The 23,282-nt window shown below is 43.0% G+C and overlaps 1 protein-coding gene across 2 annotated transcripts in view; it reads left to right on the forward strand.

Moving 5' to 3' along the window:
- The first annotated feature begins 13,677 nt into the window (after positions 1-13,677).
- SHTN1 (shootin 1) overlaps positions 13,678-23,282 on the forward strand; it is an 87,626-nt gene continuing 78,021 nt past the window's right edge. For both annotated transcript variants that reach the window (XM_070432185.1, XM_070432186.1), the window contains exon 1: positions 13,678-13,884. In XM_070432185.1, coding sequence (XP_070288286.1) covers positions 13,827-13,884 — 58 coding nt within the window. In that variant the 5' untranslated portion in view covers positions 13,678-13,826. The remainder of the gene's footprint in view (positions 13,885-23,282) is intronic.

A 23,282-nucleotide genomic window follows, 5' to 3' on the forward strand; every position in this document is an offset into this window, starting at 1 on the left:
CAGAGACAGTATCAGCTTCATTGCCTCACCCTCCATAGGCTTGTTGTGAGGATTATATAAGGCCTTGTAATGTGCTATCATGTAGCAGGAATTCCATAAGTGTTTCGCTTTTAATGTGTTTATTTTTGTTAAAGATACAACATGTAGTTAAGAGGTGGACCAGTGAAATGTTAGGCAGGTGATTGGATGAGGCCACAGTAACGGAAAGGGAAAAAAGTCCTTTCGGAGGGAGAGCTGAAACTCCTGATTAGAAGCTATCTGACCCCTTTTTGAGGTTGGTAGCGATGCAAAAGCTAAAGCTAAAGAGTGTTTGGAGACCATTGAAACCTGAAGAAAGCCCATCAACTACCATTATACATCACCTACCAGTAGATTGAGAGAGAAGCACGGTGCACACATTAATAGAGAGTGCTGTTTTAAAACAGAGCACGGAAGGTGTTTTGTAGAAGTAGGCCAATTGGTTGCTAGTGATGGTTGGGCTTCTCAGAAGCTTAAGTAGAGTGACTTGCCCTTTCTGTACAAAACCCATTGAAAAGAAAATAGTTATTTAGACATATACCAAAGTTTCAGGCGATATAACAGATTTTATCCTGAATATACATCCCAGTGGTGTATTAACATAATATGAACAATGCCAGCAGACCTTGGCAATTTAACTTAAAAATGTATTGTTTCTTTCAAATTGGATTCCTATGCTAATTTAGCGTTAATTCTTCTCCCTCCTCCTTCTCCTCCTCCTCCTTCTCCTCCTCCTCCTTCTCCTCCTCCTCCTCCTCCTCCTCTCCCTCTCCCTCCTCCTCTCCCTCTCCCTCTCCCTCTCCCTCTCCCTCTCCCTCTCCCTCTCCCTCTCCCTCTCCCTCTCCCTCTCCCTCTCCCTCTCCCTCTCCCTCTCCCTCTCCCTCTCCCTCTCCCTCTCCCTCTCCCTCTCCCTCTCCCTCTCCCTCTCCCTCTCCCTCTCCTTCTCCTTCTCCTTCTTCTTCTTCTTCTTCTTCTTCTTCGCCAAGGGCTTCCATGGAATCATCCATGCAGGGATGTTCTGTTCTAGGCACTGTACCACATTAGGTTCTTGTTGGAGTTGCTACCATTTCCACGGTTCCTTTCCTCTTAATTCTCAGACCATAAACAGTTTAAAACACTACAAGCTTTCCGTAACATCAATTCCTGAAAGACCCATTAGGCTACGAAACAAACTTCAAGGCAGTATAGTCGGCATGAAAACAGTATTGTCTGGTTGAAATGTGTTACCTTTTGTATTCCATGTTATCTACTCGAGGTGAAGTTCTTGTGTATTGTACAGACTTCTGGCATGATGCCGTGGTTGACTTGCTGCTGTAGGCAGCCTCTATATAGATCATCAAGGTTGGAAAGACTGTTACAAACCAATTGCTTTGATTCGTAAGTCTTTGAAATCACCTGTGTTCCAAGTTAATGCCCCTATTCATGCCTTGCCATGAATGGAGAAGGGCAGAGGAGAAGTTCTCAAACTATTCAGGCCAAAGACCCATTTAAAAAAATTATTGAGGACTGCAAAGAGCTTTTCTTTCTTTCTTCTTTTTCAAATGTATTTTTATTGATTTCAGAGAGGAAGGGAGAGGGAGAGAGAGACGGAAACATCAATGATAAAGGAGAATCATGGATTGGCTGTCTCCTGCACGCCCCCTACTGGGGATTGAGCCTGCAACCCAGGCATGTGCCCTTGATCGGAATCAAACCTGGGACCCTTAGGTCCGCAGGCCGAGGCTCTATCCACTGAGCCAAACCAACTATGGTTCTGTTACCCTTTTATGGCCATATCCCTCTTCCCCCAGCCACCAGCCCTTGCAACTCCTAATCTCTTCTCCACTTCTCAGAGAGAGGCTAAGAGACTTTCCTAGTTGAGAAAATAAAAAATATATACAAGTTTCTAAATTCCCAACTAGGCTTTTACTCTTGTCTCAATCTCACTGCCTCTTCATAGGTGACCATTAAATATGTTAAGGAGGGCAAATTGTATAATAGATCTGCCTGTCTGAAACATGATTGTTAATGGTAATGGTTGCGTATTGCCTGGCATGCATGTGGTAGGTTTACAGTAAAGAATGCCTACTTTTTATTAACTGTCCTTTTGGATTATATTAATGACTGTCACACCTGAATTATAACAAAGAAGCACTAGAATAATTCAATGTGGGCGGCAAAATTCTTTGAAGAATAACTAGTTATAATTGGGGAGTCTGAACACATTTTGGAGTTGCACGTTTAATATGCAGTATGGTTAATTGCACTGTAATTACAGTATTTTAGAATGCCATGCCAAGTGTTTAATCCTTTTCAGGTTTGGCTTCCAATCAGTGGTCTGCTTTTATTTTCCAGATTGATGAAGTCTGCCTCAGAGAAGGGGGTAGGTAACAAGGCTGTGCTGATGCGTCTAATCAACTGCAAAAGTTGTAAAGTGAATCTTTTCTGTCTGGAATTTATATTTAATCACAGCTATGTTCTCTTTGTGAATGAGTGTTGATTAGTTAGTTGTCAGAATAGCAAAACAATAAAAGCTTTTATTTACCCAGATAAGTTATGCTAGCATCATTATTTGGGCCTGATTGAGTTGATGGGGATATTTACAATAACCTCAACACATAGATCCACTTAATCTTGTTCATAATGTTAATTATATACTCCAAGAGTCACTCTCATGCACTTATTTATAGTGTTTACTATTCATATTTGTTTATACATGGTTGTATGGTTCCCCTCCTTTTCACTGGACTATGCCCCTTTTAAAGTTGCAAAAGGCACCTCCACTCATAGAAACATGATTTGCAATAGTTTGTTCACAGTAATTGGATGACATCTAATTCAAGAAAGGCAACTCAGCTTGGTTTCAGAGATTGGTTAAATTACACCTTTGAGCTGACTTTTAGTAGTTTCCTTCATGTATTTGCATATGCCTTTTCAGTGTCTGGAGTTTGCTTTCTCTACATATTCCCTGCAAACTACTATTCATTCTTCAAGACTTGGCTTGAAATTTCATTCCTCAAGGAAGCATACCCTAATCCTACCAAAGAGTTAATTATTGCCCCCTTTATATCACTGCTGTGTCTGAACATTACTACCATCACAGCCCCATCATACTGTATTGCAATTATTTTTTATTTTATTTTTGCTTTCATTAACAGATCAGTTTGTTTGAGAGTGAGGGCTATAATGTATTTATCTCTCGCATCCAAGTCTAATCATAGAGTGCATAGTAGTTGCTTAATAATTTCTTGCTGTTCATTGTTGTTGATTAATCCTTTAAAATTTTTTTTAATATTTAAAGGTTATTTTTTAGAATAGTTTTAGGTTCACAGCAAAATTGAGAGGAAGGTAAAGAGATTTCCCATATATCTTCTGTGCCTACATATGCATAGCCTCCCAATATCAACATCTCCCACCAAATGGTATATTTGTTATAATTGATCAACATACATTGACACATAATCATCCAAATCCATAATTTACATTACAGTTCACTCTTGGTGTTATATATTACTAGAGGCCCGGTGCACAAAAATTTGTGCACTGGGGGGGGGCCGGGGAAGGGGTCCCCCAGCCCGGCCTGTGCCCTCTCACAGTCTGGGACACCTCGGGAGATAACGACCTGCTGGCTTAGGCCTGCTCCTGGGTGGCAGAGGGCAGGCCCAATCCCTAGGTGCAGCCCCTGGTCAGGCTCAGAGCTGGGCTGATTGGGGAGTTGGGGCGCCACCCCGTCATGCACAGAGCAGGGCGGATCGGGAGATTGCAATGCCACCCTCAGTCACTTTCAGGGTAGACTGATTGGGGGGTTGGGGCACCGCCCCCTGTTACACTCAAGGCAGGGTTGATGGGGAGGTTGCGGCGCCACCCCCTGTCACGCACAGAGCAGGGCCGATAAGGGGGTTGGGGCGCTGCCCCCTGTCATGCACAGAGCAGGGCCAATCAGGGGGTTGGGGCGCTGCCCCCTGTCACTCACAGAGCAGGGCCGATCAGGGGGTTGGGGCGCTGCCCCCTGTCACTCACAGAGTAGGGCCGATAGGGGAGCTGGGGCACCGGCCCTGTCACACACAGAGCAGGCCCATCAGGGGATTGAGGAGCTCCCCCCTGTCACTCACAGAGTAGGGCCGATAGGGGAGCTGGGGCACCGGCCCTGTCACACACAGAGCAGGCCCATCAGGGGGTTGAGGAGCTCCCCCCTGTCACTCACAGAGTAGGGCCGATAGGGGAGTTGGGGCACCGCCCCCTGTCACACACAGAGCAGGGCCGATCAGGGGGTTGGGGCGCTGCACCCTGTCACACTCAGGGCAGGGCCAATGGGGAGGTTATGGCTCTACCCTGTCACACACAGAGCCGCAGGGCAATCGGGGGATTGGGGAGCTCCCCCCGATCAGGCACAGAGCAGGGCTGATCAGGGGGTTTGGGCGCTGCCCCCTGTCACGCTGATCCCGGTGCCGGGAGGCATATTACCCTTTTACTATATACAATAGAGGCCTGGTGCATGGGTAGGGGCCTGCTGGTTTGCCCTGAAGGGTGTCCTGTATCAGGGTGGGGGTTCCCACTGGGGTGCCTGGCCAGGCTGGCTAAGGGGCTGAGGGCTGTTTTCCCGCTGGCAGTTGACTAAAAGCTTCCAACCGCTCCTTGTTTTTTTTTTTTATTTTTTATTCTGGGCCAGCTTTAGCTCTGAGGCCTCGCTGCTGAAAACATGGATACAATGTTGTGGTCCGGGGCTGACTGAAAGCCGGTTTTGTTTAGCTTCTTATTTGCAACATAGTAATAGTTGCTTAGAGTTGCAGTTGAGAGGCAGGGAACGTTGGAGTCTGCAGTCCCTGGAGGAAGCAAGCCTCCCTGCTTGCTTCAGTGCATGGCTGCCGGCCGCCATCTTGGCTGACAGTTAATTTGCATAAGGATACGCTGATTAGCCAATGGGAAGTGTAGCGGTCGTACACCAATTACCATGTTTCTCTTTTATTAGTGTAGATATGTGTCCATCATTATAGTATCATTCATTACCATAGATTTTTTACTGAGATATACTTGAGATATATATATCCTATATAATAAAAGCCTAATATGCTAAGTGTCCGACCATTCGTTGGACCATTCGACCAGTCTCTATGATGTGCACTGACTACCAGGGGGCAGAAGCTCTGACCGGTAGGTTAGCTTGCTGCTGGGGTCCAGCTGATCGGGACTGGCGAGATGGGCTAGACATGCCTTGGAGCCCTCCTGCTGTCTCTCCCCACCCTGATCATTCACCGGTGGGTTCCTTCGGCCTGGTCTGTGCCCTCTCGCAATCCAGGACCCCTCGGGGGATGTTGGAGAGCCGGTTTTGGCCCGATCCCCACAGGCCAGGCCAAGGGACCCCACGGCGCACGAATCCGTGCACTGGGCCTCTAGTGTCATTATTTTATTTATAATGTACAACATATATACATTATGTTAGTTTCAGGTGTTCAACATAATGATTTGATATTTGTATATATTACAAAATGATAACCACAGTAAGTCTAGTTAATATTCATTACCATATATAGTTATAACATCCTATTTTTAAATTAAATGTATTGGGGTCACATTGGTTAATAAAATTATATAGGCTCAAGTGTACAATTTTATAAGACATCATCTGTATATTGCATTGTGTGTTTACCAACCAAAATAAAAGCTTCTGTCACGTATATTTGACCCCCTTTACCCTTTACTAACCCCCCTCCATTTCCACTTTCCCTCTGGTAACTACCATAGTCTATGAGTTTTTGTTTGTTCATTTGTTGCTTTCAGTTTTATAATCCCACATATGACTGAAATCATATGGTTCTTGACTTTTTTCATCTGACTTATTTTACTTCATAAGATATTCTCAAGATCCAGCCATGTGCCATAAATAGCAGTGTTTCATCTTTTCTTATGGCTGAGTAGTATTTCATCGTATAAATGTACCATTTCTTTATTCAACCATCTATCAAGGGACGCTTTGGTTGTTTCCATGTCTTTGCCACCGTGAATAATGCTGCAAACATACAGGTACATATATCTTTATGAATAAATGTCTGCATTTATTCATAAAGATATATGGTCACTTTATTCTTATTTTTTGAGGAACTTCCATACTGTTTTCTATAGTGTCTATACCAGTTTACACTCCTACTAGGAGTGGATGAGGGTTTCTTTTTCTCCACAACCTCTCCAACACTTGTAATTACTTGTCTGGTTGATAATGGCCATTTTGAATGCCTCTTATCTCTATTCCCCTTTGAAAATTCAGACCTTTATTCTACCTTTTTTATGTTTTTGTTGAATTCATTTCCGAATTGCAGTAGCTATCGTCTTCTTTTCTTTTTAAAAATGTTTTACCTGCTCAAAACTTTGTTATATTTAGGGGTGTAATACCCTATTCTAGTAAAGAGTTGCAATATCCTGCATCTATCTATCTGCCATTTTACTCATAATTTTGTATCCCTTTGTCTTTTTGTTTCAAGTAAAATAATCCCCTTTAGTATTCCTACAATAGAGGTTTTGTGGTCATAAATTCCCCCAGCTTCTATGTATCTGGAAAAGTCTTTATTTCTCTTTCATATCTAAAGGATAACTTTGCTGGATATATTTCTCTTGGCTGGTAATTTCTCTCTTTCAATAGTTTGAATATTTGGTTCTACGCTCCCCTGGCTTGTAGGGTTTCTGCTGAAAAAGCCAATGATAATCTAGTGGAACTTCCTTTTGAGGTTACTGTCTTCTTTTCTCAGGCTGCCTTGAGAATTATTATATTTTTTGTGTCATTAATTTTTAACAGTTCTAATATAATGGGCCTTGGAAAAGGCCTTTTTCAGATTCAGATAATTAAGTGTTCTGTTTGCTTCTTGAATTTGAAGATCTAGCTCTTTCCATAGGTTTGGGAAGTTCTCATCAACGATTTATTTAAATAGTGTGTTCTGTTTCCTTCTTTCTCTCTTGTCCTTTAGGTATACCCATTTTTCTATACTGCTCTTTTTGATGGAGTCAAATAGTTCTCTTGGAGTTTTTTTCTTCCTTCCTTTCTTTTTTTCATTTTCTCTCAAGTCTCTCTCTCTTCTTTCACCTGGATTTCTAGATTTCTATCTTCGATATCATGAATTCTTTCCTTCATCTGCTCAACTCTATTTCCTAAGCTTGCTAGTTCATTCTTCATCTCTTTTATTGAGTTCCTCATCTCTAGACTTTCTTATTTGGTTCTTCCTTAAAGTTTCAATGTCTTTGGTAAAGTACTCATTTTGTTTATTGTTTTTATTTCTGAGTTCATTAAAGTACCTATCTGTGTTTTCTTGTATTTCATTGAGGTCTTTTAGAACTGCAGTCTTGAATTCTCTGTCATTTAAATCACACATTTCCATGTCTTTAAATTTATTTTCTGGAGATTGTTAATTTTGTTTCTGAGCTGCCTCATCACCTTAGTTATTTGATAGATTACTTGTCTGTCTAGACATCTATGGAAATGAAATCCTCTTTTGTAAAAGAATGACACTTGTCTATTTAGTAGGTTAAGAAGAAATCTGTCTCTCCTTTTTCCAGTAGGTGGCACTGAGGCACAAGTTTTTACGTTTTCTTGCACTGCTCTGGCTTCTAGGAACTCTGAGGGGTGGTGGAAAATGCCCTGTATTCCCTGGGGAGGTGGGTCTGTCCTCTGAGACCAAGTCACCTCAGTCTCAGAGTACCATCTTCATGGGGGAATGAGGTGGGCAATGAGGTTCCAAGCCCATGGAATCCCAGCACTGTCCCCTGCAACCAGACACTGCCTGCAGTTTAGCTGCTATGTGTGGGGGTGGGTGAGCTGGGAGAAGCTGGCTAGTGCCTTTGCGGCTTTGGTCTCCTCTCTATAATAGTAACTCCCAGACCCCAGTTGCCTTACCTCTGTATCTCCACCCTGACACTGGGATTAGCTGCAGCATGCAGCTAAACTTAGGGAAATATGCTTCTGTCTCTCCAGTCCCCAGGGCTGCAGATAATGTGCTCTGTAGCCTGATACTCACTGCTACAGCTTCATCTGGGGCCTGCTGCTAGCTCTGGGAGGGTGAGGGAAGGCAAACTCTAGAAGGGTGAGGGGAGGCAGCCAGTCTCTGTGGCTTATTTTTCTGCCTGGCAATGATGGCCTCCAGATAACTGTGGCCACATTTCTGCATTCCATTTCTGCCCTGGTCACTGGGTTTGGCCACAGCACGTATGTACATATCATATTTTGTTTATCTAATTACCAATTGATGGAGATTGGGTTGCTTTTACTTTTTGACAATATGAATAATGCTACTCTGAACATACATGTAAAAGTTTTGTGTGAACATATGTTTTCAATGATCTTGGGTAGATATGTATGAGTGTGCAATTTCTGAGTCATATGGTAACTCTATGTTTAACTTTTTGAGGAGCTGCCAGATTGTTTCCTCAAATGATTATATTATTTTACATTTCCACTGCCAATGTGTGAGGGTTCCAATTTCTCTACATCCCCCCCAGCAGTTGTTGTGTCTGTCTTATTGATGATAGCCTTCTCAGTGGGTATGAAATGATATCTCATTGTGGTTTTGATTTGCATTTACCTAATGACTAAGTAGGAAAGATCATCAAGAGCAAAGATATGTCATAGAGACCAATGCTAAGATCATCTCTTCCCTGGCATTCCCAATGGCTATGTACTGACTTTTATATTTGCCCTTTACCAGAAATGTTAATTTCTTTATATAGGTATGAGATACTGTCTAGTGCCTTTTGATTTAAACCTAAAGGACTTCCTTTAGCATCTCTTGCAGGAAAGGTCTAGTGGTAACAACTTTATTCAATTTTTGTTTATTTGGAAATGTCTTACTATCTGTATCATCTTTAAAGGACAGTTTTGCTGGATATAGAATTCTTGGTTGACAATTTTTTAATTTTCAAGACTTTAAATATTTCATCCTACTGCCTCATGTTTTCTACAGTTTCTGATAAGAAACTTGCTGTTAATCTTATTGACGATCCTTGTATGAAATAAATCACTGAATTTGAATGTCTAAATTCATTTTTAATCAAATTTGAGATCTTTCTAGTCATTATTTTTTCATGTAATTTTTTAAATTTACAGTTTCTTTGTCTTTTTCTGGATCATCATTTTCATGTGTGTTAAACTGGTTGGTGTTGTATTTCAGGTCTGTGAGGATTGTTTAATTTTTCAAAAAATATTTTTTTCTCTGTGTTTTATTTTGGATTATTTGTATGGCTGTGCTTCAAGATCACTGATTTTTCTTCTACATTTCTAATTTGCTGTAAATCCTATAGGTAGGGACAGGGATTTTTTCTTTTTTCATTTCTGATATGGTATTACCTCTTTTAGTTCCATTGGAATATTTTCTATAATTCCTCTTTCCTCATTTTGTTTATGTTAACCTTCAGATCTTTTATATATATTTTGATCATAGTTATAAGCCTTACAATGTTGCTTATAAAGTCCTAGTCTGCTAATTTCATTCTCTCTCTCATTTCTTGTTTCTATTGACTGATTTATCTCCTCATTTTGGGTCATATTTTTCTGCTTCTTTGCTTACTGTAATATTTGAATGCTGGATATTGTGAACTTTACATTGTTGAATGTTGAATTGTAATACTTTAATGATTACATTAAATAATAAGCCTGTCATAACTTTTATTGTTGTTCTGTATGTAATGTGTATTTTTCTTTGGCTGCTTTTAAGACCCGAATGTTATGTTTAGTTTTTAACAGTTTGACTAGGATATGCCTATGCATGGTCCTTGTATTCTTGCTGCATTACTTACAAAGAGACAAATATTAGTAACAACTCAGATATCTAAGAATTTGAGAATAGATAAGTATTCATCGATATAATGGAATGGCATTGAATAACTATATAGATTATGTTGGCACAAGATAAAGTGTATATGAAATAATGTTTAATAAAGAAACAAACTATAAACTATACAAATATTTGAAACATGAAAATATTTTTATTAGAAACTTATACATTTAAGAATTATGTAAGTAGTTTATTAAGGTAAACGTTTTCTTCTTCTGAAAATCTGTTTTTCAACACAGCTTTATTGAAATAGAATTAACATACCATACAATTCTCCATGCAAAGCATACATTTAAAATGTACAATTCTAGCCCTGGCTGGGTGGCTTGGTTGGAGCATTATCCCATATACCAGAAGGTTGCAGGTTTGATTCCTGGTTAGGGCACATACCTAGGTTATGGGTTTGATCCCGTCAGGGCACGTATGGGGGTCAACCAATTGCTCTCTCTCTCTCTCTCTCTCTCTCTCCCTTCCCCACTCTCTAAAATAAATTAAAAAGTATATCCTCAGGTGAGGATTTAAAAAAAATCTGTACAATTCTATGGCTTTAAATATATTCACAGAGTTATGCAACCATCACTGCAATCAATTTTAGAATAATCTTATCACCTCAACAAGAAACCCCATATCTATTAGCAGTCACTTCCTGTTTTCCCCGATGCCCTTAGTCCTAGAAAATCACCCACTAATTAATTTCCTTTCTTGATTGATTTGCCTATTCTGGGCATTCTATTGAAATGAAATCATACAATATCTGGTGTTTTCTTACTTGCTCCCCGCCCCCTCACTTAGCATAATGTTTCAAAGTTCATCCATGGTGTTATCATGTACTTATACTTTCTTTCTCCTTATTGTTAAATAATATCCCAATGTTATCATTTTATACATAATTAACATAATAATAAATAGCTCTGTGTATAAAGCCTTTTAGGGTAGATTCCCTAATATGAAATTAATATTATGGGATCAAAGGAAATAAATATTTTTCCTGTTGTACTTTGACCTTCTTAATGTATATACCTCAAAAGATTACATAAATAATGCGATTCTACTTTAATTTCCTGAAAACACAAACAAATATGAAAGAGAAGATCTTTCTGACCACTGCTCTTTCCCACTCCGCTCCTTACCCATTGGGCTTGTTCATTTGCTTTCTACCCATAGAGGCAGTCATTATCCTGAGCTTGGTACATGGCCTTCCAATTCATTTTTAAAAAGTCTCTTCTTGTCCTCTCTCTGTCTGTATATGTATATGAGTAGATACATACATCTTTAATGGTTTTTAATTACATGTTATTGGAGGTTTATAAATTAATGTGATGTCTGCAACATAGATCCCTATGTGCATTATTAAACAGAACAAAAACCAATTCTATCACTACTACCCTTCCCATCAATATTCATGTCATATAAATAAACCATAGGGTAATGGGAGATCTGAATCCCAATAATTGACTCTAACAGCCATCCTAATAATTCATTCCATGCCCTCAAGATAATACCATATTGTATTTCAGGGGGCTACTTTAATTTCAAGGAAGGTAAACAGGATTAATTTCAAGGAGCTGCAGATTCAATGTAGGACCAAAGCACTCAGTGTGATTGTAGATTTGATGATTAACTCATTCTTAAGCTCCAAAACTGCTACCTCATTTGTTATATAATCGAAGTAGACAATGAAATCAGCCATTTAAAAATGGAACTTTGTGAACCAACCCAAATATTTAACGGATACTCTGCTCATATTTGTTTCAGTATGAGAAAGTATTCTGATTTTTAAAATTATGTTTTGGAGGAGGTTTGGTCATTGCCCAAGGCGGACGGGTCAGGTTTAATGGGTTTCCCGGCTGTAGGGCAAAACCTAGGTAACCATGGATTGTTACCCCAATCTCTTGAATTTTTTCTCTGGAAAGAAGTTATTTCTCTTTATATAAAATACCTGATGGTAATACGTATCATTCATATTTTCCTGTAGCTGAATTATCTCATGTTTCCTGGGCCTTTTTTATTTTTTTAAATATATTTTTATTGATTTCAGAGAGAAAGAGAGAGGGAGAGATAGAAACATCAATGATGAGAGAGAATCATGGATTGACTGCCTCCTGCACACCCCCTACTGGGGATCAACACTGAAACCTGGGCACTGCCCTTGATGGGAATCAACCCAGGACCCTTCAGTCTGCAGGCTGACGCTCTATCCACTGAGCCAAACCAGGTAGGGCTCCTGGGCCCTTTTTAAACTTTGAGGATTAAAAAGTAATTTCAAGGCAAAGCCCATTTGATCGCCTGGGGATCTTATGAAAAACTAGGGAAAGAATTGAATAATTCAGACCCTATACTAAATTTATTTTTAAAGTTTCAAATTTTTAGTCCCCTCTAAAAATACTGTGCTGGCCTTTTAGATCACTCTTCCACTGAATCACCTATGCTAAACTATTATATCACCTTTTTAGGCGAAAGCAGTGCTACTGCCTTTTCAAGCTTGTTTGAGTTACAATTTAGTAGGAGTATCAGACAGATAGTTACAGCATTTACCTATATTTCAGCCCCCTCCCACCCTATCTATCATGGAGAGACCCCCTCAGCAAATGAGGTTGGGCATTTGCATAAAATAGCAAGTGAGAAACGAGCAGACGCACTTTGCTGGTGTTAGTAGCCACACTAAGAGTTTTGGGGCTGAGAAAAACTAAGATGTTCAGTAAGTAATTTAATTGGATGCTTAATGATCAGTGTAAAAGGACTGTGCCTGTTTTAGCTCATAATTAGCATCTACAACCCCCCTTTTCGCAGACCCATAACCTTAAAAAACACACCCACCTATTGTATGCCAACTTCCGGATTTGATGTTTTGTGTATCTCCCTCTCCCTGTTCAACCCTTACAACTCTCTGTGGGGAGTAGGTATTAGTATTATTCCCATTCTTTAGATAAAGTTCCAAGAGGTCAGTAGACTGACCAGAGACTAGCCACCAGCAATTGGGGGTTGGGAGAGCCATTTTGAAATGGCAGGCCTGCCTCCCCTCTTCTGCTCAGGGTCTAAGCCCGAGCTGGGCTTAAACAGTGCGGAGGGCAGTGAAGGGGGACATATGCTGGGCTTCCCTCCGCCAGGCGATGCTGCCAGGCCGCTGTGTGACCTTGGGCATTTGGGCCGCAGTGGCAGCCTCACTAAAGAGGAGGTCCTCCCATCAGGACCAGGTGATCCTCGAGGACCTGCGCCCCACGTGCTGCGGGGCCCAGGTTCTGACCACCTCCCAACCCCAAGGAGGTGGGAGAAAGCCTGTCCTGGCCCTGGGAACTGTTAACTGGCTACCACGCCCTCCTGGCTCACTATGTGTCAACTTAACGGACGGGACGGTTTTAGTCCCTGACTGCTTTTCCAGGTGCAAAACGGACACCCCTGCCGCCCCGCGCCCGAGTCCACCGGGAGGGAACTGGGAAGGCGCCCGTCCTGTCCCGCTCGACAGGGGAGGCTCGCGGAGACCCGCCCTGGCGCAGTGCTTAGAGTGGGGTTCCCACAGACGCGCTAGATCCAGGGCCGGTTTTGTCCAGAATCCACCTCTTGGGGTCCCGGAAGGGCGGGTAGGCGGAGAAAGGTGTGCAAGAGCGAGCCAGGGCGAGCCCCCACGCTGGCCCGCAGACCCGCACGCCCTCCCGCCAGCGCAACCTGCGGCGCCGGCCTCCGCGGAGAAAGCCGAGCCGCAGCCGTGATCGCGGGCCGTGGCGGGGGCTGCAGCCCTCCCCGCCCCACCCCCTGCCCTCAGCTGGGTGCGTCCCGCCCCCGCCCGCCCCCGCCACCCCTCCCCCGCCGGCAGGTGCTGCGGCTCCGGCCACCGACTAGGTGCGCGGGGATGATCTCACCCGTGCGCTCCGCGCCAGGAGGAGGAGGAGCGGGAACCAATCCAACTTCCGGGTAGGGAGCCGCACGCCGCCGGCGTCTTGCTTTTCCTTCCCCCTCCCCCGCCGCATCCCTCGCCTCTCCCGCCGGTCCGCCCTTTTCTTCCCGACCCCACCTGTCAACATGAACAGCTCGGACGAGGAGAAGCAGTTGCAGCTCATCACCAACCTCAAGGAGCAAGGTAGGCGGGCGCGCGGCCGCCAGGTGCGGGCAGCGCGGCCCCTGGGCGGGGCGGCTCCCGGGCTCTGGGTTAGAGGCTCGTGGGAGCGGGGCGGGCGGTGGTGCGGCCGCGTGGGCACCCGCGTAGCTCCGGGCCCGGTGGAGGAGCATCCTTCGCGCCCCGCGCGCCTCGGAGAGCCCAGGGCCGCGGGGAGCGCGCGGGTGCGGGGAATGCTGCCCGCCGGGGGCTTTAGCTGGCGATCTGGGGAGTGGGGGGAAGGGACGAGGATTCGGCGAGGATTTGGCCCCACGGTCCCGCCTTCCCCGCGGGATTAGCGCGTGGGGCTGGGTGCCTTGGGAGGGGGTGGTGCGGCAGCTCAGCTGGCCCTGCTGCCTAGCGTGGCCCCACCCTTGCCCCTTGGTGCTGGGAGGCCTGCAGCTTGCGCTCCAGCCTTCCCAGCTTTTCAGCCTGGTTGGCTCTAGTTCCCCTTTCTTCACCCAGCTAGGATTTTCAGGCCACGATACGTTTGATCACTTCTCTTTTTTTAGCAATTTATTAGTCAGGGAGACAAGACCTTGCCTGTGTCCGGCTTCCTGAATTAACACGAGGCTCTCCTCCCCCGGAAAGCCAGGCATGCCCATGCCTTGCCATGCCGCCTGGGAATGGGAGATGATCCCTTCCTGAAGAATGGTTTGAATCAGTCCTTCTCGTCTCTTACCACACTTCCGAACAAAGGCAAATTCACGTGAGCCTCACCCTTTTAAAATGTGAAATTCTCATTACCCTGACCAAAGGTGGCCGGAGGGTCCGGGTCAAGAAAGAGAGGAACCACACAGATGTAGGAAGTAGCCACAGCTCGGGAAATGCGCTGTTCTGACCAACTTGCTGACATGGCCAGTTTGTAGAAGAGCCACAGAGGGCCCCTTCTCTGAGGCTGATCCTTGGTGGGTAGTCCCAGCTGTTTCACTTCTCTTTGCTCAGCTCATCAACGCTGTGAACTTGGAGGAGGCGGTTTTCTTTACCAGGCCTCTTATGGTTAAGTCTTACCCGACTAAAGGCGAGAGCTAACGCAGGTGATTTCATGAGGTCCTGCCCAGTGCTGTGACTTTGCAGGGATATGTGAATCTTTTTGGAGTACACGCTCCTGGAAACACATCTGTTTACTGTGTGAACTTGGGGATATTCTTGAACCTGACCGAGGTGGTCAGAACGCGTTCCTCTGTGGTATCTGGAAAATGTGTGTGGCTTTTGCCTTCCCAGTACCTTCAACTCCTATTGTAGATTAGCCCAAGGTCATAAAGTCACAGGCATCAGTGAATCTGGTGGGTGGGCAACATTCCTGAAGTGTTTTAGTGAAGGGCTGGATTCTATGAGTATTTTTAAATTTTCTAATAACAGCCCCCAATCACATAAAGCCTTTTAAAAATTCAAATATAGTTGACATATATTAGTTTCAGATGTACAGTCTAGTGATTCAACATTTATGTATATCTTATGATAGAATCACAGCAAAAAATCTAGTAACCATCTGCTAGTTGACAAAGTTATTATATTATTGACTATATTCCCTGTGCTATATACATTATATTCCCGTGACTTATTTATTTTATAACTGGAAGTTTGACCCTCTTGTCCCCCTTCACCTTTTTACCCTCCCCTAAAGACTCTTACTTCAGATTCTAGAGATTTCATTATTGGCAATATTGGCCATTGGGTACCAGATCTTTTCATGGATGGTCAGTTTCAAATAAGAAGAAGATAAAAATTCCACTCGCCCCCCCCTCCCCATTCTGTATATAATTTCAAGGGTAGAGTAACAATGCAGATAACCCACAAGTTGTTTATATTTGATTTTGGGATACATTCTCTGTCTCTATATTGGATATGAGAGCTGGGAAAAAGGGTGGAGTCTTAAGTTTCTGCTTCTTTCTCATACTGGAAAACAAATCCATGTCATTGGTATTTTTAGAGGACGCATTTCCTTGGTTATAGACATAGCAGAGGAAATAGACCAGTTAGAGTCTGAAATCTGTGTTTCTTAAAAGGTACACTTCTATGTTTTTTAGGATGTTGAGTCTGGTGACCCAGGTGTTGGAACTTTTTGCAGCCCACAGTGTGATTTCTATACATCTCAGAACCAGGGCATTTGTCATTGGGTCATAGACTATGCTAACAAGTTTGAGAGTATTTAATTGCTGTTTGACCAATGGAACTCACTGGGAAAATAGGGACTTGAGGTGGAAAAACAGGCAACTAGATGTTTGGGCTCTTACTAATATTATAATCAATTTTGTAAGCTGATGGTGTGTATAATTTATCTGTGAAAGTAGACACTACTTTGTATTACCTGTTAATAACATTGTGAATAACTCCACTAACCCCTATTTAATATGAACAAGAACTGATATCCATCAAATACTCTATTTTTCTTTTTTAATGCTGAGTAAACATGTTCATTTATTCTTTTAACCAATACTTACGAGATACCTACCATATATAAGGCCCATGTGCTAGGCATTGAGGGTGGGATGGTGAACCAGTCTTTGCTCTCACCAAGTTTATTGTCTGGTAGACAGTCATTCATAAAATAATCATATAAATAAATGTGTACAATTACACATATTTTTTCTAGGATAGATTCTTAGAAATGGACTTGTTTGGATTAGAAGGTATGTACACATAAAGCTTTGCTGGACATTGCAAAAGTACCCCCCAAAATGGCAATACCAGTTCACACCCTCCCGCCCCCAGCAGTACCCATGACACCACACAGTGGTCAACATTGACCAACAGCACTCTTTACTAATTTTGACAGCCTGACAAGTTTCTTAATTTCGCCGATCTAATGAACAAAAGTGGTACCTTTAAAGAGATCTGTATTATCTGGTTATTAGTGAGGTTTGAAATCTTTTCCCATGTTTATCGACCGTTGAGGTTTCATCGTATTGTTCCTTCCTTAGCAAGTTTTAAGTCTGAAATTTGAACCCATTCCCCAGGAGGGAGCTCAGAGAGAAGGATGCTATCTACTCTGAATGGCAGAGCTGACAGCAGCCCTCCCTAATGTGAAGCCTTCAGTGGTGTGGTGAATAAGGTTGCTTTTGACAAAAGTTGTGAAATGTAATGACGGAGTCTGTCATAATATGAGCAATCTCTAATTTATACTTACCATTCCCTAAGCTCATGTCTTATAAATCACACCCACTTCTGAATTACTTCAAAACATTGTATGTTCCCTTCTAGTGAATGGTATAATTAGCTATATTATGTCTTTCCAGAAAGTTATATTATGTCCTTTAAAAAAAATTAGCCAGTGCTCGATTGCTTATGTGCAAGCAGATGTTGAGGTAATGAGGTAATTCTCCTTTTGTCTTTTTGGGGGCTTTATTTTATTGGACTGATTGACATCTCTAATGTACTGAGAAATAGCAACTTCGGATACTATTTCCAATGCATATTTCCTAGCTACCGAAATGGACATTTCCCTTACAAAACATCATACAATTTGCTCCCCTTCCAGAATTCTGTTGGGAAATGACAGACTTAGCTTAGCATTTGTTTAAGGTATATGATTTTCTTTGTAACTTATTCAACCCACATGCATTGAATATTCATAGCCAGGCACTGTGCTAGGCATCAGAGATACAGAGATGAATAAAATCTTGTCCCTCCTGGTGAGGATTGCCTACTCTAGAGCTGGTGGTAGGCCTGTAAATTACAGGAAGCATGTCTAATTGACATAGTTTGGCCAGGGGGGAGGGTGGGGCACTTTGATTGGCAGCTCCCACAAAGACCAATGGATTGGAGTAGTTGTCCAAAAAAAGAATGGTGTGCCACTACCAGAAGGGGGGTGGGCGGGATGCAGGCTGGGCCAACACAAATGATGGCTGTCCACTAAACTGGTCAACATAGTAATGTGTCATTTGGAACTTGTTGAGGAAGTTGTGAAGAGAGTGGTTGTCACTTAACCATAAGGATGTTCTAACATAATACCAAAACAACAACCAACCACCCAAAAGTTCTGGGCTCTTCTTGAGCTAACACTATTTAAAATGGATTTCCTATGGTAAGATAATTGGTTTTAAAGCAAGGTGACCTCCTTTCATCTTTACTTACTATTGTAGTCCTCAAGATTATTGAGAGAATGCTTAAGGTTCAGATGGAAATTTAGTCAAGCTTATTTTTAGAGCTGAGCTAGTCATGGGTTAGTATGCATACATATATTTCCTTGCTCTGTCAGCTGAGAGCCTAGAAGAACATATCTAGCTCCAGAACATGGCTTCTTATACCATTCTCCGATGAAAGGAACACACGTCCTGGGAGAAATGGCTGATTCTAGGACAGGGGTGGCTGGGGCAGGAAACATACAAGATGAGCCTGGAGCATCTTGTACCAGAAACCGAGGAAGTGCTCAAACAAATGAGCCCACAGTCATGGGGGTATGTCAAGAGATACAAGAACCAACTGAAAGAACTTCCTCATTGATGTTTCTATGTCTCTCTCCCTCTTCCTTCAAATTGGCCAAACCTGGGACAATTTGAATATCGGATTATAACCTAAAGTATAAAATTGAGAGTCATGAGTCCATACTGATAACAATAAATGTTTGAATAAACAGGGAGAAACACAAGTCTTCTATAGAAACAATTCCAAATAATGGATGTAGATACTCCTGCTCAGAGAGTGGAGTGTAGCACCTTATTCCTCCAGTGTGGGCTGCACACAGTGGGTTTCTTCCAAAGAGGACAGATGGAAAGGGGAGAAAGAGTGATGTTACAGTGGAGACATTACTGCAGCGAGGTGACCAAGGTCCACTTCAATGGCGATTTAAGTCATGTTGATAGTATGCACCTTTTTATTTTTTTCCCCAGGAGATTTGATATCATTTTATTTTGTTTCCACCCCATTGAGGATAATATGTACTTTTGATCAAAGATGATGAAAATGGCACTTTACCTCTGGGTCTTCCCCTAAAAACCCATAGTCCTAGTCTACTCATGAGGAGAACATCGGACAAATTCCAACTGAAGCATATTTGGCCAAGTACCTGACCAGTGCTCCTCAAAACTGTCAAAAGTCATCAAGAACAAGGCAGGTCTGGGAAACTGTCACAGCCAAGAGGTGTCTAAGGAGACATGACATCTAAACGTAATATGGTCTCTGGGTGAGATCCTAGAGCAAAAATAGAACGTTAAGGAAAAATTAAGGATGTATGAGTAAAGTGTGAACTTCATTCATAATAATACTAGAGGCCCGGTGCATGAATTCGTGCACGGGTAGGGTCCCTCGGCCTGGCTGGAGATCAGGGTCGATCGGGGCCGTGGGAGGTTGACTATGGGAGCTCACTGACAACCAGGGCACAGCTCCTGCATTGAGCATCTGCCCCCTGGTGGTCAGTACGCATCATAGTGACCGGTCGACCAGTTGTTTGGTTGCATAGGCTTTTATATGTATAGATGGAGGTATGGTCAGTTATTTGTAATAAATGTACCATCCTAATGTAGGATGGTAATGATAGTAGAAACTGGGTATAGGGTGTCTGGGAACTCTGTACTATCTTTGCAATTTTGCTGTAAATTGAAAGCTTATAAAAATTAAAGTTTATTGAAACTAGTCGTGCTGCTTACATTCTTGTACACATATATCTCTAAGTGCAGCCGTAGGAAAATTTCTCAAAAGTGCAATTGTTGGATCCAAAAAGTATGTGTATTTTAAACTTTGCAGTGCTATAGATTTTATTCTGTCAAGTTGTAACACAGCCAAGCTTTGCTTTGAAATGTAGAAGGAACATGGCTTTTGTTTTTCTCTGCTTACCATGCTGGCTAAGCATTTTAAACATTAAAGCATGAGTTCTGACATTTGTGTATGGTACAACGAGCAGGAATGTATTAGGATCCTTTTAGTTAAAATCCTCTGCAGCACAAATCAGTGTATGGTTCTGATATATAGGTTTGTTGTAAATAGGACTTTTGGGGAGCAGTTTTAGGCTTACAGAAAAATTGAGCAGAAAGTACAGAGAATTACTACATAGTTCCTCCCTCCCCCTCCCCATGTTCCCTATTATCATCATTAGTGTGCTACATTTCTTAGAATTGATGAGCCAATATTGATACATGATTATTAACTACTGAAGTACATAGTTTACAATAGGGTTCATTCTTTTTAAAAAAAAATATTTTATTGATTTCAGAGAGGAGGGAAGAGGGAGAGAGAGATAGAAACATCAATGAGGGGAGAGAATCATTGATTGGCTGCCTCCTGCACACCCCACACTGGGGACCAAGTCCGCAACCCGGGTATATACCCGGACCGGGAATTGAATCGTGACCTCCTGGTTCATAGGTCGATGCTCAACCACTGAACCAAGCTGGCTGGGAAGGGTTCATTCTTTACGTTGTATTTTCTATGTTTTTGACCAATGTATAACCTACTATTACATTATTATGCCAAAAAAATTTCCTCTGCTCTGCCTGTTCATCCTCCCTTCTTACCCCTGACCTCCTGGCAACCACTGATCCTTTTACTAGCTCCATAGCTTTTCCTTTTCCAGAATGTCGTACAGTTGGAATTGAGAGTATGCAGCCTTTTTAGGTTGGCTCTTTCACTTAGTCATATGCATTTAAGGTTCCTCCATGTCTTTTTTTCTGGCTTGATAGCTCATTTATTTCTCTTTACCACTGGATAATACCCCATTGTGTGGAGGTATCAGAGTTTGTCTGTCTACTCACCTGTTGGTGAACATTGTGGTTGCTTTCAAGTTTTGACCATTAGGAGTAAAGCTGCTGCAGACATTCATCTGGTGGTAAGGGCAGTGATGTGTGGTCCTATGACAAGGTCTTAGTCTTTAAGAAGCCTGGGCTCCTGGGCTGTGACTTTCACAAGGGCTTCTCAGTGTTGTGTTTTTCCTCCTTCGTGGAGACAGGAATGCTGGAGGGGGCTGGAGGGGGGTGATAACCTTCCCCCAAGTCCGGCAGGCTCTGGTAGAATAATTTCTCTTGAGAGCAGGCCGGTTAAGAAGAACAGAATGCTCTAAGCATATTTCATAATGGCCACTGCCCTCTCCCCGGCCGGGTGTTCACTGTGACGCCCTGCTAGCCCTCTTGGAGGTCAAACTCACAGCAGTGTGGGGGCCCTCCGAAGACTGACCTGTTCCTTGAGGTTTTTTTGTTGTTGTTTTTTTAAATATATATTTTATTGATTTCAGAGAGGAAGGGAGAAGGAGAGGGAGAGAGAAAGAATGATGAGAATCATCAATCGACTGCCTCCCCCACAGCCCCTACTGGGGATCAAGCCCACAACCCAGGCATGTGCCCTGACCAGGAATCGAACCATGACCTCCTCATAGGTTGACACCCACCAGGCTCACCTGAGGCTTTTAAATCTCAGGCTTGTTAGGGCTGAGCTCCCAGCTGTTTGTCATGACAGTTCGGGTTTCCCGTGTTGGTGAGCGAGCAGCGTCTGCACCTTGGCCTCTGCCCTCATTAAAGTTGTGATCCTCTCTCTCTGCTCGATTGTCTCTCCAGGTTTTGGAGTAGCAATTTGCCCCGTGACCTCAGTTCTCTGACAGATGTAAGAAGACTTGTTGACTTTCGGTTTGTTCAGCATTTTTGTTGTGAGGAAGGGAGTGTCAATTTATAAGTTTGTTACATACCGGACCAGAAAGCAGACTTACATATGTATTTTAAGGTTACTCAGTTTCTTCCCTTTCTGTTGGTTACTTTTTAAAAAAAATATATTTTATTGATTTTTTTACAGAGAGGAAGGGAGAGGGATAGAGAGTTAGAAACATCGATGAGAGAGAAACATCAATCAGCCGCCTCCTGCACACCTCCTACTGGGGATGTGCCTGCAACCAAGGTACATGCCCTTGACCGGAATCGAACCTGGGACCTTTCAGTCCACAGGCCGACGCTCTATCGACTGAGCCAAGCTGGCTAGGGCTGTTGGTTACTTTTAAAAAATTTATTTTTATTGTTGAAAGCTTTATAGATGTTCCCTCCCCCTTTTACTTTCCCCCCATTGATCCCCTCCTTCCCACTCCCGCCTCCCCTGGCCTTCACCCAACCATTGTCTGTGTCCATAGGTTATGCATATATGCATATAAGATCTTTGGTTAATGTCTTCTGTTGAGTAATTTGAAATAGCATTAATTCATTAACACTGAACTGTGTGTCCTCCCAAGTAGTGAGTGAATTTCAGGCTTGGCATAATTTCTTTTCAGATGTGAAATCTGTCACCTTTGTTTTTTTAATCAGTTTTTCCAGTAGCGGTTTCCCTGATCTTTCTAATGCTTTAATTAACAAGTGAGGTAGAAACGACTTCTATGAGCAGGACCCGTTGGGATGTGTGCAGAAGGGAGGTTTGTCCTAATGGCACATTATCTGTTATGGCTCATGTCCTCACTCGCCATTAGTAAGAAGCGTTTCAAGGCTCCATGAGCCTCACAGATGCAGACTCAGTGGGTGAGGATCTACGTGAGAAGAGCTCATGAGGCAGTGGTTCCTGGTTATATCTGATGGCTACTGAAAGCTTCATTTTCTTTAAGTGTCCTGTTGTACCATCTGATGTAAGAGACCCTTTGCATATGGGGAGGGGAGTGAGTGCTCTTTCAGGGTGTGTTCCTGTGAAGACAAATCAGATCCATTCTTCCTTCTTCCTTAACCTAGCTCACATGTGTCAGGTGCCTCCTGCATGCCCGGCATTGTGCCAGGTGTGGGCATCTGGGTGCATGAAGACAGGCCTCACCCTCGAGGACTCTCTCTGGCTTAGCGCTTTAGCACATTGTTCAGAGTAATGCCCGGTAATGTTTTTCACATGAATGACCGGGAATCCGTAGACTGGTTCTGCCTCTATTGTTTCTTTTTATTTTTTTAATATATATTTTTATTAATTTCAGAGAGGAAGGGAGAGGGGGAGAGAGATAGAAACATCAATGATGAGAGAGAATCATTGATTGGCTGCCTCCTGCATGCTCCCCACTGGGGATCGAGCCCGCAACCTGGACATGTGCCCTTGACCAGAATCGAACCCGGGACCATTTAGTCCACAGGTTGACGCTCTATCCACTGAGCCAAATCGGCTAGGGCTCCATCGTTTCTTACTGTGGGATTTGACTTCTCAGTCTGTACAACGGCGATGTTAATCTTTGGCTTAATTGCTCTACATCACACATTGATATGAACCAGCCACTCATTCAACACGGCCATTGACTCTGTGCTTGGTCTCCTGTCGGTGTAAGCAATGCATCCAAGTGGGAGAAAGACAAGAAAACGGACCTCTGCTCAGATAATTCATAGCATTGTATGTCGATGCTCTGTCCAGTAGAGACATGAACAGTGTCCATTGGTAATATATTAAAAATATAGAAATATAAGTGCTGATGTTTGCCTGAGGTATATGGGGAGGGTTTCTTAGAAGAAACG

The sequence above is a fragment of the Myotis yumanensis genome, unplaced genomic scaffold (genome assembly GCF_028538775.1).
Source record: "Myotis yumanensis isolate MYYU_CA2020_CCGP unplaced genomic scaffold, mMyoYum1.0.hap1 SCAF_13, whole genome shotgun sequence".
Taxonomy (NCBI): domain Eukaryota; kingdom Metazoa; phylum Chordata; class Mammalia; order Chiroptera; family Vespertilionidae; genus Myotis; species Myotis yumanensis.